General features: G+C 39.2%; 1 protein-coding gene across 1 annotated transcript in view; it reads right to left on the bottom strand.

The window, feature by feature from the left end:
• Positions 1 to 26,149, bottom strand: part of RSPO3 (R-spondin 3) — a 122,680-nt gene extending 96,531 nt beyond the window's left edge. The window contains exon 1 of the mRNA XM_089686452.1: positions 25,303 to 26,149. Coding sequence (XP_089542578.1) covers positions 25,303 to 25,399 — 97 coding nt within the window. The 5' untranslated portion in view covers positions 25,400 to 26,149. The remainder of the gene's footprint in view (positions 1 to 25,302) is intronic.
• Positions 26,150 to 26,515: the final 366 nt, after the last annotated feature.

Raw genomic sequence — 26,515 nt, 5'->3', positions numbered from 1 at the left:
CTCAGCACCCACCAAGTCCCACACTTTTTCCAACTATGTTTATTTGTCCATATTTTTAGGAATGTGATGGTTTTTATACCCCCCCACACCATTTCTCTTATAAATAAATAAATTATATATATATATATATATATATATATATATATATATATATTGCCAAACGTACTGGGACGCCTGCCTTTACATGCACATGAACTATAATGGTATCCATGTCTTAGTTCATAGGATTCAATATTGAGTTGGCCTACCCTTTTCAGATAAAACAGCTTCAACTCTTCTGGGAAGGCTGACCAAGAGGTTTAGGAGTGTGTTTATGGGGATGTTTGACCTTTCTTCCAAAAGCCTGAGGTCAGGCACTGATGTCAGATGACAAGGTCTGGCTAACAGTCTCCGCTCTAATTCATCCCAATGGTGCTCTCTCGGGTTGAGGTGCATGCCAGTCAAGTTCCTCCACCCCAAACTCGATCATCCATGTCCTTATGTTGGAACAGGAGGGGGCCATCCCCAAACTGTTCCCATAAAGTTGGGAGCATGAAATTGTCCGAAATGTCCTGGTATGCTGATGTCTTAAGAGTTTCCTTCACTGGAACTAAGGGGCCAAGCCAAATCCCTAAAAAACAACCCCACACCATAATCCCCCTCCACCAAATTTTACACTTGGCTCATGCAGTCAGGCAAGTACCGTTCTCCTGGCAACCGCCAAACCCAGACACAACATCAGATTGCCAGACAGAGAAGCATGATTTGTCACTCCAGAGAACTCGTCTCCACTGCTCTAGAGTCCAGTGGCGGCGTTCTTTACACCACTGCATCAGGCGCTTTGGATTTGCATTGCACTTGATATAAGGCTTAGATGCAGCTGCTCAGCCATGAAAACCCATTCCATGAAGCTCTCTAAGCACTGATGTTGGCTAATCTGAAGGCCACACGAAGTTTGGAGGTCTTTAGCTATTGACTCTGCAGACAGTTGGTGGCTTCTGAACACTGTGCGCTTCAGCATGCGCTGACCCCAATCTGTCATTTTATATGGCTTAGCACTTCGTGGCTGAGTTGCTGTTGTTCCCAGTTGCTACCACCTTGTTATAATACCACTAACAGTTGCCTGTGGAATATTTAGCAAGGAAATTTCACGGATGGACTTATTCTTTCACAAACGTTTGTAGAAGCAGTCTGCATGCCTAGGTACTTGATTTTATAAACCTGTGGCCATGGAGGTGCACCTGAATCCAATGATTTGGAGGGGCATCCCAATACATTTGGCAATATCATTTATATATATATATATATATATATACACTGTATAAATAAAGTTCAACTGCATTACATTTTCAAAGTGCTACACTTTCAGGTATAAAAGGATTTTGTGACAGCTTCATATATAAACATTTTTATGATACATTATTTTCCTTCCAGACTGAAAATGTAATTTCTTACTAAATTTTATGCTTTTACTAAAGTTTACTGCATTTGCTGTCATTTTAAAAATAAATGATTATTTAATAATATAAAGAATTTATCTGTATAGGCTGTTCATGTCCATCATTTAAGTGCCTCATAATTCTAAAAATGAATGAGAACTGGGTAAAAAAATGAATTGTTAGTTGCTGTCCTCGGCTTGGCAGCTGCAGTAAAATCATCAAATAAAGTTTTACGACAATAGTCATTTAAATAGCTGAGACTAAGCATGATTCTCTGCACTGCTTATCTATGAAGTCATTTTTATACCAGTGTAGTTATTATACTCAAGGAAATATTGCATGCTATAGTACTGTATACTACTGTATAACAGAATGACTTTTGTACTATACTATATCTATAACCATATAGCTCTATAACTAAATTACTATATACATATTAGTATATATATGCATTGGTTAGTGAAATTCAGTCACAAGACTGACAGGCTTTTCTCTACACAGACATTTCAAAAAATGGTCTACGCTTGATATTATAGACCATAACAAATATCTGTCTATGTTGTTTCAATCTGCTCTGCATACTGTTACATCTCAATGCTATTCCCTTGATTAGTGATAGTCAACTTACTAGATAAATGGAGCCTCAATTGTGGCACCAAAAGGCCATACACATTTTTCAGTATATCTTCTGCTACATTGTTACTACAGTTAGAATGCAGACATACTACAGTAGATGGTCAGAGATGGCAGACATGCAACAGGACCCAATCAGAAACTGCAGACATGCTACAGGACAGGGTCAAAGACCGGAAACATGCTATAGGAGATGGTCACATTGCAGACGTGCTACAATGGATGGTCAGATGCTGGAGACATGTTACAAGACATGATAAGAGATTGCAGACATTCTACAGGCGACTGTCAGAAACTGCAGACATGCTACAGTGTATTTAATGGCCAGAAATACAGACATGCTACAGGAGATGGTCAGAGACTGCAGACATGCTACAAAAGATGATCAGAGACTGCAGACATACTATATTTAATAGACAGAAACTGCAGACATTGTACAGGAGATGGTCAAAGACTGCAGACATGCTACAAAAGATGATCAGGGACTGCAGACATACTATATTTAATAGCCAGAAACTGCAGACATGCTATAGGACAGTGTTTTTCAACCTTTTTTGTGCAAAGGCACACTTTTTTCATGAAAAAAATCACGAGGCACACCACCATTAGAAAATGTTAAAAAAATTTACCTCTGTGCCTATATTGACTATATATAAAGTAATTCTCTTGAATAGGAATCAAACACAAAGAAATTATTTTATAATTACTTTATTATGAAATAATAAAGTATTTTATAATTGGACCCGGGGGCCGGACCAAGAGTAGATGAATGATGTGTATGTGTCATCCATAGTAAGTATAGTAATATTCCCCCATAGTAAGCATAGTAATTAATCCCCCATATAGTAATTCATCCCCCATAGTAATTCATCCCCCATATAGTAATTCATTCCCCATAGTAATTCATCCCCCATAGTAATTAATCCCCCATATAGTAATTCATCCCCCAAAGTAATTCATCCCCCATAGTAATTAATCCCCCATATAGTAATTCATCCCCCATAGTAATTCATCCCCCATATAGTAATTCATCCCCCATAGTAATTCATCCCCCATAGTAATTAATCCCCCATATAGTAATTCATCCCCCATAGTAATTCATCCCCCATAGTAATTAATCCCCCATATAGTAATTCATCCCCCATAGTAATTCATCCCCCATATAGTAATTCATCCCCCATAGTAATTCATCCCCCATATAGTAATTAATCCCCCATAGTAATTCATCCCCCATATAGTAATTCATCCCCCATAGTAATTCATCCCCCATAGTAATTCACCCCCCATATAGTAATTCATCCCCCCTATAGTAATTCATCCCCCCTATAGTAATTCATCCCCCATATAGTAATTCATCCCCCATAGTAATTCATCCCCCATAGTAATTCATCCCCCCTATAGTAATTCATCCCCCATAGTAATTCATCCCCCATAGTAATTCATCCCCCATATAGTAATTCATCCCCCATAGTAATTCATCCCCCATATTAATTCATCCCCCATATTAATTCATCCCCCATATTAAGTCCCCAAGCCCCCCCTGTGTCAATTCACTTACCTTTGCTCCGCGCGTTCCTCTCGCCGATCCGGTGTAGCATGAAAATCTGTCTCCTATGAGGATCTGTCCCCCTCGGCGTATCTGCGCATGTGCCAGTTTCAGGCATTAGCAGCCGATCGGCGATCTCCGGCACATGCGCAGATACGTCGAGGGGGACAGATCATCCTGACAGTATCACGCTCCGTGGGCCGGATTAAAAGGTCCGCCGGGCCGTATACGGCCCGCGGGCCGTAGTTTGCCCATTGCTGTTCTAATGATTGGTCTATTTGTGAGCCGAGGCCACATGTTATGGATGAAATTGCAATTTTTCCCACGGCACACCAGACAATATCTCACGGCACACTAGTGTGCCGCGGCACAGTGGTTGAAAAACGCTGCTATAGGAGATGGTAAGAGACTGCAGACATGCTACGGGAGATTATTATTATACAGGATTTATCTAGTACCAACAGTTTGCACAGCACTTTACAAAATGAAGGAGGGTCAAATGATACAAACAGTAATAAATGTGAGGGATGAGTTAATGGAGAAAGTAAAAAAACAGTGTATTAGTTAGAAGCAAACTAGGCTTCTCTAAATAGATGGGGTTGCAGGAATCCCCTAAAGGTGGATAGAGTTAGAGAAAGTCAGACAGATTGGGGTAAAGAGTTCCAGAGGATGGGAGAGGCTCTGGAGAAGTCCTGGAGCTAGAGATCAGGAGGTCTTGTGAGGACTTAAGGGAGTGGTTTGGTTGGCATTTTGAGACCAGGTTAGTGATGTAGCTGAAGCAGAGTTGTGGATGGCTTAGAAAGTTGTTGTCAGTATTTTGAACTTAATTTGTTAGTGAGTGGAAGCCAATAGAGGGATCAGCAGAGAGAGGTGGCAGACATTGAGCAGTTGGTATCGTGGATGAGTCCGGCAACAGCATTCATGATGGGCTGAGGGGATAGCCTATGTAAATGTAGGCCAAGGAGGAGGAAGTTGCAGCAGTTGAAGTGAGAGATAACCAGGGAGTGAATTAGAAGCTTTGTGGTGTCCATGGTTAAAATGGGGCATATTTTGGAGCTGTTGTGGAGGTTGACGCAGCATGATTTAGTGATTGGATGTGAGGATGAAAGGAGAGTTACCCCTAGCACCCTGGCATGCGGGGAGGGACTGATAGTTGTACCATCAATCTTGATCAGATGGTCAGAGACTGTAGACATGCTACAGATGATGGTCAGAGACTGTAGACATGCTGCAGGAGATAGTTACAGTCTGAAGACATGCTATAGGCGAAGTTGGAGATTGTCAATGTACTGCAAAAGATATTTGCTGGTAGGGGGACATGTGATAGAGTGGACACAGAACAAAAAGTAACAGATGCTAAAGAAATAAACCAATGTAACCATCAGAAGCCAGTTCAATGAATACTTTCTTTAATTGGCCTGAGTGGATACCTAGGCAAGAAAAACAATGATTACTTGTTGCTGGGGCCCAGCGTTTCACAAAATTAATGCCAAAGGCTACATGGGTCGCTGATTGTGCACCACGGCTCTACATGCTATGAATTTTTAGCAACAGAGATGGAATTGGTAGTGGACTTTCGATCGTGACTGTGCTAATAAGCATAAAAAACACGTTTGCAAGTAAACCAAAAGCTCAACAGTACAGCCTATTTTGTTACACTCACTTGAAATGACTAAACCACATACAGCTACATGAGATGACACATTATATTAAGGAAACATACAGTCAGATTACAAATATATTTACTGTTATTTAGGTAATAGATAACTAGAAGGATGTTTTGTTATTTGCCTGATGTTTAGCCACATATTTCTAAAGAGAAGGTAAACTGGACTATAGTAAACTGCAGCATATCTGCATTTTCAGAGAGATCTCAGACATGTCTATTCTTTACATGGAAACTGTATGGTGTAATGTAAATCCTTCTGCATTGAACAGAACTACTGTAGGTCTGAGATGCATCTGTAAAAAACAGATATGTTGCATTCACTGCGAAGAAAACCTGCTGGTAAACAAATCACTACATTCCTATGACATAAACCACATAGATGATTTTAAATTAAAGGGAAACTCCACTTTCAAGGGAAAAAAATAGCAAATAAAAAAATACACATACAGTGCAGGGGCGGACTAATAACTTATGGCTCCTGCATGTCTATCAAGTACCAAATCCAGTCTCTATGCGATGCATACAGGGGCGGACTGACAACTCATGGGGCCCCCGGACAATAGGAGATCATGGGGTCCCTGTGTCCTTGCCCAAACTCAAAAAAGCCTATGAAAAAGGTACCAGGGGCATCTCATGGGGCCCCCTACTGACCCCGGGCCCTTGGGCAGTGCCCGAGTTTCCAAAATGGTCAGTCCGCCCCTGGATGCATAAGCCTCAAAGAGTAAACAAAATCTTCCTTCGCCTCTCCTTACTGAGCCAAATTCTTCATTTGTGTTGCACATGCTGTCCCTTTCCCGACACTGCAGCTCACAATGGGAGGGTTTCAGCAAAGAGGCAGTACTGTCAGTCCAGAAAGCAGTGGGCAAGATTAGGTGTGGCCAGGAGCCACATGATTATCTAAAGGCTTGTGAGTCAGCAGTGACGATGATAATAACCACCACTCCCTTTTTCATCCTACTCCAGTGCAAGTAGGCACATGAAAGTGGCAACTTTTTCATCCTACTCCAGTGTAAGCAGGCACGTGAAAGTGGCAACTCTGCTTCTGAATTCAGGAGCAGTGCAGCATTGTTGGCACACTATTTCAGGAAGCTGCATTAGGTGGACTTCATTGTCAGGCACAACAGGTATTTGAAAGACTTTGCAGGGGGACTAAGAGAAAACTGTAAGTGCAGATTAATTTATGATAAGTGCTGCAGCACATCTTTTTTTAATGGGAGCCCATAGTTCTACTTTAAGAATCAGCTTGATAATCACAAGCAGTGCCTAAAGCCAGGAGAATCACTTGTACATTTTGAACTGTATATGGCCTGCCTGATACTCAACACTCAAAATAAACATCCAGGCATAAACCAGGAGTTGCCAAGAAAGAAGTACATATTTTTGGATTGTTCTACACTGTGAGGCTTAACACACCCAGTTTATTGAACTGGAAACTGATTTTATAAACTTTTTATTAGGCTCTCTGGTCAGAAATGATACTATAATTATTATTTATTAAGATAAATACACTGATCATAAAAATACCCATGAACATCAATTAACATTATTAACTGAAAGAAAGAAAACAGATTGGGACATGTCTTTAAGTGACCTGGTGAAATAATTACTTGACAGTTGGAAAACCTTGTCGTTAGTATTTCTCCCTAAAATTAGTTGGTGCTGTACGCTCCCCCTCTATGGTTTTTCTATAGGCATACATGTAAATGATTAGTCTTTGATGAAATGATAGATTGTGTTATTGGCCCCCGGACAATAGGAGATCATGGGGTCCCTGTGTCCTTGCCCAAACTCAAAAAAGCCTATGAAAAAGGTACCAGGGGCATCTCATGGGGCCCCCTACTGACCCCGGGCCCTCGGGCAGTGCCCGAGTTTCCAAATGGTCAGTCCGCCCCTGATACAGTGTATACAATTGCGACACAAGTCATATTGTAATTGAATGTTATTAAAAATGACCTTTCCTTTCCAATCTGCAATGCTTTAAATTTCTGTAAAATGCAATGCAATATGGCTGCCTAGAGGTGTTCTGTACACAGAATGTGTACAGAACGCCCCAGAAACATAATTTTCTGCTTCTGTGATTGCCTCACTGATTTTACCTGCACTAAGATACAGGTCAGGTGGAATTTACAGGCTTTGATATTCCAGAACTGTGACAATTCCCTTTGTATACACTATTTGCTGCATAGTACTTTGCCACTGTTTTGGCTTGACAAGTATAATTTGTATGTGCAATTTGTTTTCAATAACTAAGTTTAAAAAAAAAATACAAGTCAGATTTCAGGCATCCCTGCAACAAAAATATCATTCTTGGAGAGATACTCCCATTATGAAATCACATCTAAAGGGAAGCAGACCCTGCAATTTTCCTCAGTAGCACCCTGCAAGTGTAGCAGCTGATTGATAATTATGAATCCATTCCATTTGATTCACTTTCCACATGAACACAGACAAAAAAAAACAGCTCTTTCTTCAAAATGACAAAATATAGGAATCTGCAACAGTTTGTTAAAATCCAATGTATATAGATCATCCAGAGGTGGAAGGTTTTTTCTCAACAAAAGTGGAGTTACTCTTTAAACAAAAGGCTTTTAGACAATAAAAACATAAACAATCAATTAAACAGAATTTTGTGCATAATTGATTGCGTGTAATGGTGCAGTGCAATACTGGAAGATTGATTGTCTGTTTTTTTTTTTGCATGCTAATCTGACATTGAAAATGAAGAGGTTACTGAAGTTACGAAAATTCTCGGAAGACAGAATACAACTTCGGAAGTGATGTATTGTATTGTATTGTAATGTATTCTTTCTTTTCCGAGCATGCACGGTCTTGGTCATTCAATTTTTTACGGCCAAATATTGTACTGATTAAACAAAAATGATTTGTTCTGTCATCGTATGAGAACAATTTTCGTGCTTGTCCCTTTGGATAATTTTGCTCTCGATAGCTGTGTTCTAACAATCAGATTAACGGATGATTGCTCCGAAAGCGGTATTTTGCGTCCTAGACTTTAATGTGCAGTCTTCGGCTGCTTATGACCACCTGTCAATCATTAGAGATAGACCTTACAGTTATGCTATTGATCAAAGAATTTTGGGACCAGTTTTGGAATTCCCAAATCTCTGAAGATTTTCAGTTGTACAATTAAAAAAACAAAGCATTTTGGGCCTTAGTAATTTATACAACTGGAGTACAAATAGATACAATCAATTGTTTTTCCACTGAGAAGGATATTTAAAAAATCTTTGTAGGCTTGCACCACCATAGTCATAGACATGAGATGATCACCAGCTGATCCACCTGGAAACTAAAATCTTCTGTCTGTGGACAACTGACAACTACACAAATGAACACAGAAAGCAACAAAATCTCTTATCCTCAAACACAAATATTTTCCTGCTGAGCTAAGACTTCTTGTTTATGGTGACAGAACCTAAGCATAAACATGAATGCTCAGATCCTGCATGCCCAACTGCCCACTACGTTAGTAATCTACGGCAGAATAAGTCATACTATCAACATATCAGATGTTATAGGATATTAGTGCATTAAGCATTACGAGCAAGAAGGAGCAAATGTCAAGAAATCGATAAAATCTCTGAACATTGCCAGCTATAGTCTTCTTCAGTTGAAGAAGTTTTGCTTATGTAAGTAAGCAAGCAAGTGCAGTATATGATATCATTCCATTTATACAAGGAAAAAGTGGGTTATGTATTGGGACTGTAGTGGACCCTGTGGATATGTAACAAAATTTAAAGAGTGCTAAGACCAGGTACTATACTGGTGCTTTTTTTCACTACGGCTTTTGATTAATATGTTGGATATTTCTGATATTTAATTTTACCACTTTAAACTAATCTATGTATTAAATAAAGAAACTTCACAGTTACACTGAGGATCCACAATATGTCTTTTTTTTATGTATGGTTAGTTGCAAGACTTTGATCATGATATTGAAAGCACAATTGCCAAGGTATCAAAACTATGTAGTACATGTTACTAGTTTTTGATGATTGCCCCAACATTTTTACTTTTTGTAATTTGTGTTCATATCTTATAGCCTTGTGTAAGTATTGTATTTTTTTTAAATCAGTTTAAAATCTATTCCCAGTTTGTTTTTAGACTTTGAAAATCTAGTTGCATTAAAGGATCTACTTAAAAGGATTATGTGTATTAACATTTAAGATATATATTTAAAGAGAGTGAATTTCTTTAAAACCAAGCACTTGGCAATTGGTAAGAAATAAGAAATAGACTAACTTGGAATTTTATTACAGTCAACTGGTCAGGGGAAATATTTTATGCACTCATTACTTCTATCTAGTTCATGTTCGTTGTAAAATGTTAATGTATTTTCAGTAAACCCAGTTATCGGAATACTGAAGCATAACATTTCAAAGCAAGTACAACGGGCCTGGCCCAGAAGACGCCACATCATTATAATTCATAAAAGATATTCTTAAAACCAAGACCGCGAATGTAGACAAGGAATGATATAGTTGGAGAGCATGTTCTAGCCGCACTGTGTCTGAAAGGCGCCTTTAGGATCACCAATTTGGGCGCCCTGGAATGTACCAAATAGACTTAAATACAGTTTCATTTTACACGCTCCTAAATCAATGGAATAATAAATCCCATTCTTTTTATGAGAAAGTCCTGAATTATATATTTTGTATAGATAATACAAAAATAAAAAGGGCAAATTCCAAAAATATCAGTGGTCTTGATCGAGACATATATCATAATTTTATGTCTATAAGCAGTCCTTATTTTTTAAATGTACTTACTAACTGTATAGTCACCGCTCAAATGTTTTCCTATTTACTTTTGGTCTTTTCAAACCCTCAGGAGAAAAATACCACCATAAAGTGTAAAATAAGTTATTTTATTACTTAATCAGGTCAAAAAATCCCTGTTCAATTAACATAATATTTCTTTGAATACGAATTAACTTTTTAAACTTTTGTTTCCAAGTTGCTTTACCTGTAGAATTTACAGTTTATAATACCTTCAGTATAGCTTTCAATACATAGTACATATAATAAAGGAAAGGAAAAGGAAAAACACAGAGGAAGAGAGAGTTAGTATGTAAAAAATGAGAAGGTCCAGAATGGAATCCACATGTTAATTGTGGAATGTAGCTGAGTTGATCTCTTGCATTGAGCCAGCAAGGAGACATTGCATGCTACAGATGGGGAGAAATAGGCTTGGAATTTTTACTACCTCCTAAAATTAATGCATGGAAATTTATAATGGTTCTTAAGCAAGTTATTTTAAAACAACATAACATTTTTCTACAGCGTTTAAAGGCAATAGCTTGCAGACCAGATACTTTCCACATTTTCAGTTCCAGCATTTTATATTGTAAAGATCACATGAAACATGTTAGACTAGGTTGTTCAACAATCATTTAGCAAATTATATGGGTGAATTTTGTGAGAAAATATGTTTCACTAGTTAAGTTATCTTATTTTAGTGCCCATAAATTATAATATCATTTTTGCAGACTCACAGGAGTGCCAAGTATAAGCGCAGTGGGTGATGTTGAATATAAGTTATTGGAAGTCATGATTTCCCATATGTAAGAATACGAAGTAGCAAATAGAAGATTGCCATCTGTAGCTGTTTTCTTGCTCATTCGTTTGTGGAGTTGGCTATATAAAGACAGATGTTTTGTACTGTACAAAAGTTTTAACTTCTAATGGTCTCCTTGCACCAAATTTTTAAGAACGGCTGAATAAAACAAAGTGCACCTCTTAACTACCCATATGAAGAATTCACAATTCATCTATCTTCTCAGTACAGTAAACCAAAATCTACATTTGCTTCAATGATGCATTCTTTCCCTTTTCCCATATCTATGTTCATCATATAATTTTTTGAACGACAGATTTGAGTTTTGAAATGTAAATTTTGCACAAGCAAAAAGTATTGTTGGTGGACCATTTCATTTTCTCTAGGAATGCACAGCTAGAGGCTCAGTGGCCATATGCAGATCCTGGCCAGGATCTGCAACCCATGACTTTAAGTTTATATATATATATATATATATATATATATATATATATATATATATATATATATATGACATTTAAAGATGCTAATGTTTACTGTGTACTCCCGGTATGGGTCACCTGTTCTCAAATATGCCATGATGTACATTTACTTTGGTTTATCCTCAGCTTGCATGTAAACTACTGATAAAAATGATTACTGGTGTGTTTATGTATGATTTGCTAAAACACCTAACTGTTAAAATGAATTTAGTATAAATAGTATAAGCAGCCTCTCAACCCATTAGCAATACCTTTGGGCCACATGTCACACATATATCATACTATAGCTGACATGGTCACCCAAATTAAATGCCCCTGATTTCCTTAAAGGATTCCCTGGGTATCAAAATTGAGTCTGTCATCCCCTCCATCAGCAATAGACAAGTGATATCTCCCTTCCAAGAGGCAGGTGGAGAGATATATGCCCTCTGACACAAGAATACTGGTACCTGCTGCAATCCTGCTTCTTCAATGACAGCAGCCATTGCACTGTTTTTGAATTTTTCCCACTTCTCCATAGGTAATAACAGTCAAGAAATATGATTACAGGGAGAGTTTACATTTTTACAATTACAAACCACTGTTAGTGCCCACAAGCAATTGTTCATACCAGTGTGTATGTTATATAATGACTGCTGGTGTGTGCTAGGAAGGGAGCAGTGCCGGTATGTGCAGATGACTTTATTGAAATGTCACAAATTACCATTTCATTCATTGTTATTCACTGCAGTGGTTTGCGATGTGGTATACTGGGTACCCACTTGAATTGATCTAACAGGACATAGGGCAACCAGCCTTGTCTATGCATTTTTACAGTTTTGGGCAGGACTGACTAATGCAGCCCAAAGAATATAACTGAACTGGCCCATGAACTGTAATGAGCAGGGCCCTCTGTTTCCTACTGTATTGAATTGTACTATAATTGTACTGTCTGCCCTCAGGTTGTAAAGCACTGTGCCAACTGTTGTTGCTATATAAATCCTGTATAAGAATAATAACTTATGGCTCCTGCATGTCTATCAAGTACCAAATCCAGTCTCTATGCGATGCATACAGGGGCGGACTGACAACTCATGGGGCCCCCGGGGATCATGGGGCCCCTGTGTCCTTGCCCAAACTCAAAAAAGCCTATGAAAAAGGTACCAGGGGCATCTCATGGGGCCCCCTACTGACCCCGGGCCCTTGGGCAGTGCCCGAGTTTCCAAAATGGTCAGTCCGCCCCTGGATGCATAAGCCTCAAAGAGTAAACAAAATCTTCCTTCGCCTCTCCTTACTGAGCCAAATTCTTCATTTGTGTTGCACATGCTGTCCCTTTCCCGACACTGCAGCTCACAATGGGAGGGTTTCAGCAAAGAGGCAGTACTGTCAGTCCAGAAAGCAGTGGGCAAGATTAGGTGTGGCCAGGAGCCACATGATTATCTAAAGGCTTGTGAGTCAGCAGTGACGATGATAATAACCACCACTCCCTTTTTCATCCTACTCCAGTGCAAGTAGGCACATGAAAGTGGCAACTTTTTCATCCTACTCCAGTGTAAGCAGGCACGTGAAAGTGGCAACTCTGCTTCTGAATTCAGGAGCAGTGCAGCATTGTTGGCACACTATTTCAGGAAGCTGCATTAGGTGGACTTCATTGTCAGGCACAACAGGTATTTGAAAGACTTTGCAGGGGGACTAAGAGAAAACTGTAAGTGCAGATTAATTTATGATAAGTGCTGCAGCACATCTTTTTTTAATGGGAGCCCATAGTTCTACTTTAAGAATCAGCTTGATAATCACAAGCAGTGCCTAAAGCCAGGAGAATCACTTGTACATTTTGAACTGTATATGGCCTGCCTGATACTCAACACTCAAAATAAACATCCAGGCATAAACCAGGAGTTGCCAAGAAAGAAGTACATATTTTTGGATTGTTCTACACTGTGAGGCTTAACACACCCAGTTTATTGAACTGGAAACTGATTTTATAAACTTTTTATTAGGCTCTCTGGTCAGAAATGATACTATAATTATTATTTATTAAGATAAATACACTGATCATAAAAATACCCATGAACATCAATTAACATTATTAACTGAAAGAAAGAAAACAGATTGGGACATGTCTTTAAGTGACCTGGTGAAATAATTACTTGACAGTTGGAAAACCTTGTCGTTAGTATTTCTCCCTAAAATTAGTTGGTGCTGTACGCTCCCCCTCTATGGTTTTTCTATAGGCATACATGTAAATGATTAGTCTTTGATGAAATGATAGATTGTGTTCTTATGTGTTTTGGGAGAGAACAGTTTGTTGTATTAGAAGATTAGACACTCAGTATGTGTGTGCGTATGCTCGTGGACATTATAGCCCCCTCCACCAACACCCCTCCCTCCTTCCCCAAATATTGCAGATCTACCCAGTTAGGCATCTCATTATAATATGATACCTCTACAATCCAGAAGCTCTCTTATAACAGATAATGTTGGGGTTATTTTGCCATATATTGTGTATGTTGCTAAATGTTTTGTAGTAGTGTCACAACTAAAGTAGAATTCCAGCTAAAGTTTAACTAGTCTTAAAATGCCCTCAATATTATTAACCACTTGCCTACTGGGCAATTTTACCCCCTTCCTGCCCAAGCCATTTTTTAGCTTTCAGTGCTGTTGCACTTTGAATGACAATTGCACAGTCATGCAACATTGTACCCATATGAAATTTTTATCATTTTTTTTCATACAAATAAAGCTTTCTTTTTGTGGTATTTAATCACCAATCGCTAAACAAACCAAAAAAGCCCTGTAATTTTGGAAAAAAATATTTTTTCTTTGTTTCTATTATTCTTTGCAAACAGGTAATTCTTCTCCTTCACTGATGTGCGCTAATGAGTGTGCACTGATAGGCACTGCTAGGCAGCACTGATGGGCACTGATAGGCAGCAATGATGGGCATTGATGAGGTGGCACTGATAGGTAGCACTAATGGACATTGATATGCTTCACTGATGAGATGGCACTAATGAGGCAGCACTGCTGGGCATTGGTGTGGAGGCACTGATGAGGCTGCACTGATATGCGGCACAGAGAGGCACTGATAGGTGGCAATGATGGGCACGGATAGGTAGCATTAATGGGCACTACTAGGTAGCACTGAAGGGCACTGATAGGTGGCACTAACTGGCAGCACTGATGGGCGGCACTGGCTGGCAGCACTTATGGGCACAGAATGGCAGCACTGACAGGCACAGAATGGCAGCACTGCTGGTCACAGTTTGGCAGCACTCATGGGCACTGATGGGCAGCACTGTTGGGCACTTTTGGGGCTGCACTGATAATCAGGTTACTGACAATTAGTGCCCTGATTATCACTGTAGCTGTCTTCTCTCACAGTACTTCTTGCTGTGACAGCATGAGGAAAGTACTGCTGATAACTAGCAAAAGTATTTACATGGTGATCAGCTGTGATTGGACACAGCTAATCACGTGGTAAAAGGCTGCTGTGATTGGCCCTTTACCATGTCATGTGATCAACTGTGTCCAAAGGACACAGGTGATCACAGAGAGCGCCATGTGTGCGCTGCTGGGAGCGCATTCTGGGAGGACATCGTATGATTCGCTTCCAGAACTGAACAACTGCGCTGTAGCTGTCATTCAGCTATAGCACGGTAAAGGTATTGTTATAGCACCATCAATTTACACAACGCTTTACATATATTGTGCATTCACATCAGTCCCTAACTCACAAGGAGCTTACAATCTAAGGTCCCTAACTTACATTCATACATAAACATACTAGGGCCAATTTAGACAGGAGCCAATTCACCTACCAGCATGCCTTTGGAGTGTGGGAGGAAACCGAAGTACCCCGAAGAAACTCACACAGGCACAGGGAGAACATGCGACCTACATGCAGCTAGTGTAGTGGTTGGGATTCAAATTGACAACCCTTGTGATGCTAGGTGAAGGTCCTGACCACTTAGCCACAGGGCTGCTCGAATACTAACTAGCCTGTTTTCAGCCCGCTCTGGTCAGGTCGTGGGATCTGCTTTAGCTGCAGGGGAAAGGAGTGACCATTGACAATGGCTGAACCATGGGAATTTATGAGCTTTCCTAGTCATTGCTGGACACTCTCTCCATTCTCCTGCAGCTGCCACTAGCTGTCACAAGGGTCATGTGACCGGACCAGAGCAGACTGAAAATAGGAACGAATGTAGATCTTTCTTACACAAGTTAGTTAGTATAGGTGTTGGCTGAGGGGGGGGGAGCATTTTTAAAACTAGTTAGGCTTTAGCTTGAATTCAACTTTAATTATTTAATACATTTACTGTGAATTGGTTGTAGTTTTTGTGTAACTGAACTCGTATTTTCTTTGCTCAGGCAGCCCATATGCAGCACACAGTCTTATATGAAAGCAGTATTAAACCCAAAACAAAACATTTTACATATTGCAGCTTACCAGTCATTAGATGTGGTGGCTGAATCAGTTTTCTTTTCTTTGTCTTTTTTCCCTCTGTTTTCACCCAGTAACACACCTGTATTAGTTAGACACAACTCTGGAGGAATGAGCACAGGAGGCACAGCAGACATCATCATTGTCTGTCTGGGGGGAGGGGGAATTAAATGTACTAGCAGATTTAAATACAATAAAGAATTGAAGCCAAACTCCAGTTCACACTTTATAATCAATTACAGCAAACAGTTTTTTTCCCTTTTGGGATAAAGGTTTTATATGAATAAATAAAAGCTGATCATTGTATTTACCCCTGCTAGTGTTAAATGGTCTGTCTCATCCATGTAAACTGACACATTCTGCTGGAGAGCTTGTGCTTCTAAAAAACAACAGACTTGCTGGCTGGATCACCAGATGAAAATAGAAGAAAGAAAGCCGAAAAGAGAAAACTGATATAGCCATCACATCTAAGAATTGGTAAGCTGCATTATAATAACCTTAGATTGTAAAATCCTCAAGTGCAGGAAATAATGTGACTGTAGCAGCGCGTAGCCTCCATTAGCTTTAGGCTAGAGTAAACTTAGATTGTAAGCTCCTCAAAGGCAGGGACTGATGTGAATGTACAATATATGTAATGCAAATTGATAGCACTATATAAATACTTTTAATAAATAATAATCCTAATAATAATAATTAATAATAATAATATATCTATCTGTCTATATTCTATGTGTGAATATGAATTTATATAATTCGATAGTATGACTCTGGCATGTGGAGAAGTGATATTGACTTGTGACACAGTGATTAAGATATGATGTCTGTTGTACCCAACACTTATGCTTGGAAGGTTTTAAAAAATACTCTCAAACTACACCCACATGCTATATAACCTATATTTTTTTCAACAGACCTGTAAAAATGTTTTAATATTAAATATCCAGTTCTTTGATATATAGTCACTACTCTGGTGATCTTGCAGTAAATTGACACTTATAAACAAACTTGTGCATTGAACATTTTAGAACAATTTCAGTGATGCCATAATCAAGACACAAAGGACCATGGATAGTCACCTAAGGTTTCTTAACCTCCCTAGCGGTCTGATTATGTCAATATTTCTGTGCTCAAAGAGGTACATTTTACTTGCATGGAAATATCTTGTTTTTTTATTGTAGGCCTGTAATTTTTAGGAATAACTCACTGAAATCTGTCCGAACAAGAGTCTAGTAAACATCACGGGTATGTTACAATTTGAAACGCAAAATCATAAATTATAATATAATAAATAATCATAAAAAATAATAATATAATAATAAATTTTATTTAATAATATAATCAAACCAAAAACATTGAAATATAGCACCAAGTTCGCACATCACTGAGCTTAGTCGCAGAATCGTTTTCAGTGTCTGATGACAAATTTCCCCACGAATCATTATCACTCAATTCTGCAAGTAGTTCTAATTTACTATTGTTGTTTTCTAGAAGGTCTAAAACTGCTTTTGACCTAAAGGGATGCTTTTTGGATGCCATTTCTCAGTTTCCAGGCAGGGACAAAATGTATGTGAAATGGTTTGATACAGTAATGTTATACTATGTGATTTTAGTGTATTTAGTGAATGTCAATTTTTAACATTTTTAAATTTCCCGCTGGTTCCGTACCCCGTACGTCCTGATGTTGCAGGGACTGGAACCCAGAAGACAGATGCCGGCATCGGCCGGAGGAGATGGCTGGGGACGCTGCAGGGGGGACAATGCGGGAGCGCAGGACAAGGTAAGTGCTGGAGGGAATCACAGAGCACCGCTGCAGTGTAATCCCGAGTGTAGCTCAGGGTTACCGCTTTTGGTACTGATAGTTAACCCCGAGCTACACTCGGGAATATCGCAAGGGGGGTTAAAGGGTATTATCAGATTACTAAAATGTATCCCCAAACCATTTTTGTGAATTTTTTTTTTTTTGCAGGGGCAAGTACTAGAAACTCTGTTCTGTTGTATGTACCTGTCAACCCCCCGCTCCCTCCAGAACTGCTCCCAAAAGTCCTTTCTCTTCACATATTGTGTGGGCATACTCATATGGCTTGAAAATACGGTGCAGCTGTGCATGGTAGCCAATCAGCTTCTAACTTCAGCTTGTTCAATTAGGCTTTGACAATAAAACCTGGAAGCTGATTGGTTTCTGTGCAGAACTACACCAGATTTTGCACTCTCCAGTTTTTGTAAATCAACCCTTTCAGGCAGCACAGTGGCTAAATGGTTTACACTTCTACCTGGCAGTACTAGTCATTGGTTCACATCCCAACCACGGCACTACCTGCATTGAGTTTGCATGTTCTCCCTGTGCCTGTGTGGGTTTCTTCCCACACTCCAAAGACATGCTGGTAGGTTAATTGGCTCCTGTCTAAATTGGCCCTAATATGTGTATGTATGAATGTAAGTTAGGGACCTTAGATTATACACCCCTTGAGGGCAGGGACTGATATGAATGTACAATATATATGTAAAGCACTGTGTAAAATGACAGCACTATATAAGTACCTGAAATAAATAAATATCCAGGTAGCAGCAGTGCTTTTCTGGGAAACTCTGCAAGCAAAGTTGCACTTTGGAAGGGAATTTACCCTTAGCCTAGTGAATAAGATGAATCTCTGTTCACTTCCATCATCAAATCATGTACAATCAAAAATACGATTTTTAAAAGCTGTACTTGCATACAATATGATATTCTTTGCAATGCAATTTTTTAACACATTCATTAAGCTATAGAAAAAGGACCGTGCAAAGTGCAAATTCCTTTGCCAAGTGAGCAGCCCATTTTACCTTTAGTAAATGAATACTGCTGTGTTGCCTGCCCAATAGAGAGTTAGTAGCACACTGTATTTCTAGTAGATCAATAAGTATTTTTCTGTGCTAGCATCATTTATAAAACCTGGTTAAGTGTACTTATTTTAGAACAATGTACTAATTATTTTTTCAAGTGTTATTTTACCCTGCCATACACTTCATCACTACCTTATTTACAAGTGCAAAGTGCACTGGGCTAAAGTGCTGCTTGTATGTGTAATATGTCAAATATCTATTGCATTAGACAAAAACATACAAATTTGCTCACTTTCCACACTGACTTGCAGGTGTGCTCTTTGCTACTGGTAAATCTTGCTGATAATGTTTTTTTATTTGTACCAAGTAGCTTTCTATTTATGAAGATATTTAAAGAAGCCAAAAAAGTATTCCAAGCATTTGAATTACATCCAAGCAATTGAATTACAGAGGTGAACTGTGAGTGTCAAAGCTTCACACTTTAACAAGTGAGATGGGTGCTTGTAACAATATTAATGAGGTCGAGTGGAAAAGTCACACCACCTTGCAATGCAGAATTCATGGTACCTGACATTCCCACAATCATTCACTAGAGGGCGCTAAAAGACCCAGAATTGATGGTTGTGACTTCTGTTCCATCATATATATGGTCACAGTGATAAGGACAGTAGCAGAGTGCTCCTGCAATATTTTCCACTATTACACACTACATTATCACATGTTTTCTGCTTGTATAACATGACAGTGAGAATTGGAATAACGAATTTGGATTTCAGATTTACCTTTAACTGTCAGTTACTTAAAGAGAAACATCAGGCTTATTTAAGTGAAAGAGAAAAATAAGTCAAAATGCTAAACATTTTGGTTTATGCAAATGAAAATAATACAACTGCCAATTGCTGCTATATATTACAGTCACCATGCGCTGCACACGTGATGTTATTTGAGCAGTAACACTTACTTTATTCACCCACGCCAGCAGATAAATAAATACCCCACTCCTGAAAAATATATGAGATTTGAAGTGGACAATAAGGGACAATTACATATTGCTAATTATTGATAATAAATTGCCAGGCGGCAAAAAAGATGCCTGATGGATGTTGGCAACACCTACTTGCCCAGTTATCGATTTATTACAGGTACTTATATAGTGCTGTCAATTTACCCAGCGCTTTACATATATATTGTACATTAACATCAGTCCCTAACCCTCAAGGGGCGTACAATCTAAGGTCCCTAACTCACATTAATACATGCACATACTAGGGCCAATTTTAACAGGAGCCAATTAACCCACCAGCATGTCTTTGGTTTGTGGGCGGAAGCTGAAGTACCCGGGGGAAACCCACACAGGAGCAGGGAGAACATGCAAACTCCAGGCAGGTGGTGCCCTGGTTGGGATTTGAACCAATGACCCGAGTACTGCCAGGCGGATGTGCTATTAAGCCACTGTGTTTATTAAAGTGTTACTGCAAAGGATTAAAACACCACAGTGATTTTATGCAGGCACTATCTTATATATATATATATATTTGGGTTTATTTTTCTTTTAAATTTATTTATTTATTGGAAGCGCTCATAAACTGTGCTTTCCCAGTTCTATTGTCTTCAATTGTTTTTTAAGTGTACTGTCTCCCTTTGTTTTGCAAAGCGCTGTGTAAGCTGTTGGTACTATATAAATCCTGAATAATTGTAATATATTTTATACATTTTTATATCCAAAATAACTACACAGTGTATCATGTGTTTACATAACGCAAAGTATCATTACAGAAATGTTCATCTACTTTGTAACAGAGAAAGCGACAATTTGTAAGGTGACACATTTCTGTCCCTTTGCTGGGACTTTGCTAGGAGTATGCTAAAGTCCCAGCTCCAGATTTGTTTGCTTACAACTACAAAACTTTCCTAGAAGGGAATTGTCATAACAAAGCGATTGCTAAATCTCACACCCGTAGAAATTAAAGTGTATCTAAAGGCAATTTTTAAAAATGTTGTTTTGGATTGAGTAGTAAAGGATCAGAACCCCTGTTAGGCATTTATTGCTGCCTGTATCCCAGCTGGGGAGGTTTCCCTCTCTATTTATCCTACCAAACATTGCCACTGGAACAAGAGATATCTTCCAATGGGGACACCTATTCTGGTGACAACCAGAGGGGATTTCCTGCTAATTTCTGTTTCATCTCCAATATAGGAAATCTAGGGAAATGTCCTCAATGGGACACATATAGTGAAAAAAAAAAACACTCCATGAGGTTTTAACCCTTCCTTACTATATCCAAAACAAACAGTTTTGCATTTAGATATTTTGATTTGTACATGTGGTGAGATTCAAACCAAAACACATCCAAAGCAATCAGAGGAAAAAACTTCTTAGTCTAGACATGGCTAAAGGCAATAGGGTTGATTTACTAAAGGAGATGAGAATCATTTCTCAAAATTACGGTAATATTTAATTCATTTACCCAATCCAATAAAAAGTGTCTGCACATAATTGGGTATTTATAGTGATCAGAAATGTGCTTTTCACGTGATTGGACAATTGAAGTGAAAATTCAGACAATTTTGGAGTGAAGATTCTCAACTCCTTCAGTAAATCGGCCTATTTGGTCTACTGAAGCTGATGAAAGTACTGAATAAACAGCAAAATTGATAATGAAGATTAATCTGATGGATACAATTTACAAATACAATGTTACGTTTGTGCTTTTTTTAAGTTGGCTAATTTTTTTTCTAGCTGTGTATATATAATGATATTTCTTGTATTAGAATTTTGACAGATCATGACGGCAGAGTATAACCTCTAGCACCTGAGCTGATTTACTAAATGAGTTGAGAATGTTTGCACAATATATTGTGTGAATAGTCACTCCAGTTATCCAATCATGTGCAGATTAAATACATTTACAGGAATCTGCTTTTTGCATGATTAGACAACAGAAGTCAATATTTGCACATTTTTTGTGTAATATTTCTTAACTCCTTTAGTAAATCAGTCTCACCATCTCTTTAGATTGTTGGGCACACTTCAGTGATCCAATCATGTGCACATAAAATAAGTTAAGGGACATTTTCTTTGACATAATTGGACAATGGAAGTTAAGATTGGCATTAGTTTTTTGTAATGTTTCTTGACTCCTTTAGTAAATTAGCCTTGCCATCTCTATAGGATGTTAGACACACTTTAGTGATCCATGTGCAGATTGAATAAGTTAAGGGATTTTTTGTTTGTTTGCATAATTGGACAATAAAAATGAATGCATTGTATGAATTTTTTTTAACTCCCTTAGTAAATCAGCCTCATCATCCCTATAGGATGTTGGGTACACGTCAATGATCCAATCATGTGCAGATGAAATAAGGGACTTTTTCTTTGGCATAATTGGACAGTGGAAGTGAATATTCTGAACTCCTTTAGTAAATCAGCCTTGCCATCTCTATGGGATGTTGAGCACACTTCAATTATCCAATCATGTGCAGATATTGACTCCTTTAGTAAATCAGCCTCGCCATCTCTATGGGATGTTGAGCACACTTCAATGATCCAATCATGTGCAGATATTGGCTCCTTTAGTAAATCAGTTTTGCCATCTCTATGGGATGTTGAGCACATTTCAATGGTCTAATCCTGTGCAGATATTGACTCCTCTAGCAAATCAGCCTTGACATTTCTACAGGATGTTGGGCACACTTTAATGATCAGTGTGCAGATCAAATAAATTAAGGGGATTTTGTTTTTACATAATTGGACAATGGAAGTTAATGTATTGTATGAATGTTTTTAACTCCTTTAGAACATCGGCCTCACCATCCCTATAAGATGTTGGTACACTTCAATTATCCAATCATGTGCAAATGAAATATGGGAAAATTTCTTTGGCATAATTGGACAGCAGAAGCGAATGTATTGGTGAAAATTCTGAACTCCTTTAGTAACTCAGCCTTGCATTCTCTATGGGATGTTGAGCACACTGCAATGATCCAGTCATGTGAAGATATTGACTCCTTTAGTAAATCAGCCTTGTCATTTATATAGGATGGTGGGCCCACTTTAATGATCCGTGTGCAGATTAAATAAATTATGGGGATTTTTTTTTTACATAATTGGACAATGGAAGTTAAAGTATTGTATGAATTTTTTGAACTCCTTTAGTACATCAGCCTCATCATCCCTATAGGGTGTTGGGTACACTTCAATGATCCAATCATGTGCAGATGAAATAAGGGAAATATTCTTTGGCATAATTAGACAATGGAAGCAAATGTATTGTATGAAGATTCTAAACTTCTTTAGTAAATCAGCCTCATCATCTCTATAGGATGTTGGGCTGATAACATGAGCCTCCAAGACTTATCTCCCAGCCACACACAGCTCTATCATTCCCAGCACACTGCATCCACATACCCTTAATAAGACAAAGTCTGGAGATTTGATCAGTTCGGAAGAACTTAGAGAAACACGTTTGTTCTAGCTTGCTGGAGGGCACCACTTCTCTCATACAGACACTTTCCACCCTTCATATACCATCTGTAAGCACTTTGGTAGAAACACACTGAGGTCTCTTGCTGAGCTGCTGGTAGGATAGCAAACAAGTCAGGATAACACATGTATGGACCTTCCTTTTTCATTTAGCTAGAGAGAGACAGGTAACATGGCACTACAAAGAGGGATTCATCTAAGGGGATCACAAACATATGTATCAAATCTTTTTAGGGGGAATGCCAGGAATTTCCTGACATTTATTACTACCATCTCAAACTGATTGACATGTGCCCTCTCCAGGACCACAGAGGATGACATCACTAGGTGAGCCTGCCTTGGTCACCAGCATTGCATTTTATGACCCTCTACTAGCCAAGCTTATCTGTTTGTCCTTCCTTTTGAAAGCTATAGGGGGGGGGGGGGGCAGGTAGAAAGATCTGCATGTAGCCAACTGCCAGATCTTTGATGCTGGAATATCACCATTTATTGTAACTAAATAATAATCTCCAGATCTGTTTTCCAGCAGCCAAGGGGCGTGTCAATGAGCACTCAAGAAGGTAAATCAGATATCTAGAAGCAGGGTCTGTGTTGGGATAACAGCAAACATCTTGTATGGATGGGATCCTCCGGCTCAGAGGCACTGATGCAAGGATTTCCTTGGTAATAGGATTTGCAAGCTAGTAGAGACGTTCCAATTACAAACTAATTACCACTGATCACCAAGATGTGCTGAGCAAATAAACATAACTCATGCAATGCCATGCTTTTGTTGTCTTCTGGAGACACTACAAGACTTGGCTGATAGTGCTCCATCAGTGTGGGTTATTAGCATAAACTGAGCCTGGGGGACAAAAGTCAAACATTCTAAATACCAGCAACATGGCATATTGGGGACTGGGTGGTGCAAGCTTATAGGGGACCTGGCAGAAATGGATATACAGGCTTTAATAGAAGGGAGTAGACAGCAGCCTCCATTGCTCAGTGGCTGGTGGCTGGGTGTCTACCACTGGTGTGGTCTTGAGCTTAATCTGAGTTTAAATGAACTGATCCATCGGTCAGAAGGTGAAACTGTATATGTTTCACCTATTAACCAGCTCACTCAAAACAAGACAAGCTCCATATGTATCTGATAAGAGGGGTACAGACTTTCAAATAAAAGGTAATTTTTTGACCCTGTGGCTTTCTGACTGCAGTAGCTGCTGCGTTTGCCCAGTTCTGCTGAACTATTTTACTATATTCACATGTATTTGATTAGGAACTGTAAAGAAATTGAACTCTAGAAAGTGAACTCTGGAGAAGATTGTCTACCTTTCCGCAGGGCTCTGCAACTGATATATAATAATATTTGCAGATAAACTATTCATGTAATCTGTATTGAAAGAATTGTATGTACTCCTTTCTTCACCCAACTGATGGATATAGTATAATAATCTACAAAGCATTCTGATGAGCATGATTAGAGAATATATAGCATGTGCTCCTGAACACCAGAGATCAGAATTTCCTGTTTTATATAATACCATTTAATTTATCCAATGGCTGGGACTGTAAATTATTTATAGGAATGCAGAAACAGAATAATGAAAATAACTATTTTACTGTAGTCAGATGGATTTGGTTTATTTCTATAGCATATTTTATTAGGGCTCCCTAGCTGATATATAAGAATACTAGTTGCAACTAAACTATTAGTGAAAGGATGTTATGTACTAACCCCACTGATGGGAATAATATAGACATCTACAAAGCATTCAGATGAGCACGATTAAGGAACATAAAGCATGTGCTCCTGCACATCAGAGATCAGAAGTTCCTGTTTTATATAATATATATATCTATATATCTATATCTATCTATCTATCTATCTATCTATCTATCTATCTATCTATCTATCTATCTATCACTAGGACTATATAGAATTGTATTACATATTATAAAGGAATGCAGATTGACAATAGTTAGCTAGGTACCATTGCTATGAGTCCAACAGGATTGCTAGATCTTTCTGAGGTCACCTAAACCTTCTATTACTCCATTTTTAAATATGGAATTAAAGTGAAGTAGTTGCCTGTGGAAACCAAACTTCAAAGCTGACCTGTTTCTATGCAAAACCCACCCCAAAGGGACAAGTGCACCTAGCACTTCTTAGGAGGACTGCTGAAATTGACACCCAGCGCAATGAAGCTCCAGGACTCCATAGCCACCCAAGCCACAGGGACAACAGGTGAATGCTTGACCAAGTGACACTTACTTCTTCGATGTCGCCTCCCTCTAGGGATGTGTTGACTCTCAATGTATTCCAAGAAGTTCACAATGATCAAACACAAAGAAAGCAGTCGCAATTGCATAGTAACCTTGTAATGATTTCCCCCCCTAAGTTCTTTAGTAGGGAGTGCAGTGTCCTCCAAATTCTTCTCTTCCCAGCGATCCAAAAAAGCAAACACAATCCACCAGGACTTCCAGAGATAAGTGGACAGGGCAATTAGTGAAACAGGATGATAACAACACAGGACTGTTTGTGCATGGTGAGATAGGCAGTAGAGTACCTTACAGCTGATGGGGCAGAGTCAGCAGGCAGGCTCCCTGGTTGGGATGCAGGTAGCATATTGCGTGGAGGAACCTAAGTTCTTGGACATCCCAGGAGACCAAGATAAGCCACCAGAAACCCAACTCCGGCAGACATGTGGTGCTGGTAATCCTGGGATCATCTGTCACTTTCCAAAAAACCACAGGGTCAACCCAGCAGCCACCTCCTCTTTGCAGAGTGTCCTACTCAGGGAAAAGATCCATCAGACATCCAGCCATCTGGGATTCCACCGCAGAAGAAGCTCACAGGTAAGGCAGGAGATGACCAGGGTCCTGTGCTGGAGCACTTCACCTCCAAACTTTTCCAAGAGCACCATCCAGAGGCAGGACTACTAGCATCAGAGGGTGGTCTGTCTGTACAGAGCCATCAGTCTGGGAAGCTCATCAGACTGCAGAAGTGCATTTATTGGGGGGCAGAGTGCCTTATATAGGTTACTGTAAATCAACTGACTCCCCCTGTAGCATAGTGCCTAGCCTCTCTTACTCCCTGGCTGCACACTGTTAGGACTGGCTGCTTCTGTCAGACTCCCCTCACTACACCGATCATGTATTTAACCTCCCCCTATCCCTCTCTCCCTGCACACCCCCTCCTCTTTTTAAAAGAGAGCCGAAGATTAAGTGTGCAAGTAAACTACAATGGGACGTGGGCAGTGCTAGGGGGAAAGAAAAGTGCTAAGGGGAAGCCAAACCTTGTCTGTACTGCACTTCTGGGTCGAATTAGCCCATCCACAGGGAGAGGGTGAGAGAAAATAAAAAAAAGCAGCTTGGAGTTTGCAGAAAAATGGCATGTAGTACCTTTCCCCAAACTGGCATGCCACACAAGTCATGCATGGCAGAGGTGCATCTCACCAGCTATTCAAGCCAGGTAGAAAATTACT

This window comes from Staurois parvus, unplaced genomic scaffold (genome assembly GCF_062004578.1).
Source record: "Staurois parvus isolate SC_StPar_1 unplaced genomic scaffold, SC_StPar_1.0 ptg000397l, whole genome shotgun sequence".
Classification (NCBI taxonomy): domain Eukaryota; kingdom Metazoa; phylum Chordata; class Amphibia; order Anura; family Ranidae; genus Staurois; species Staurois parvus.
Note: the sequence above shows the minus strand (reverse complement) of the source record. Positions and strands in the feature narration are given on the sequence as shown.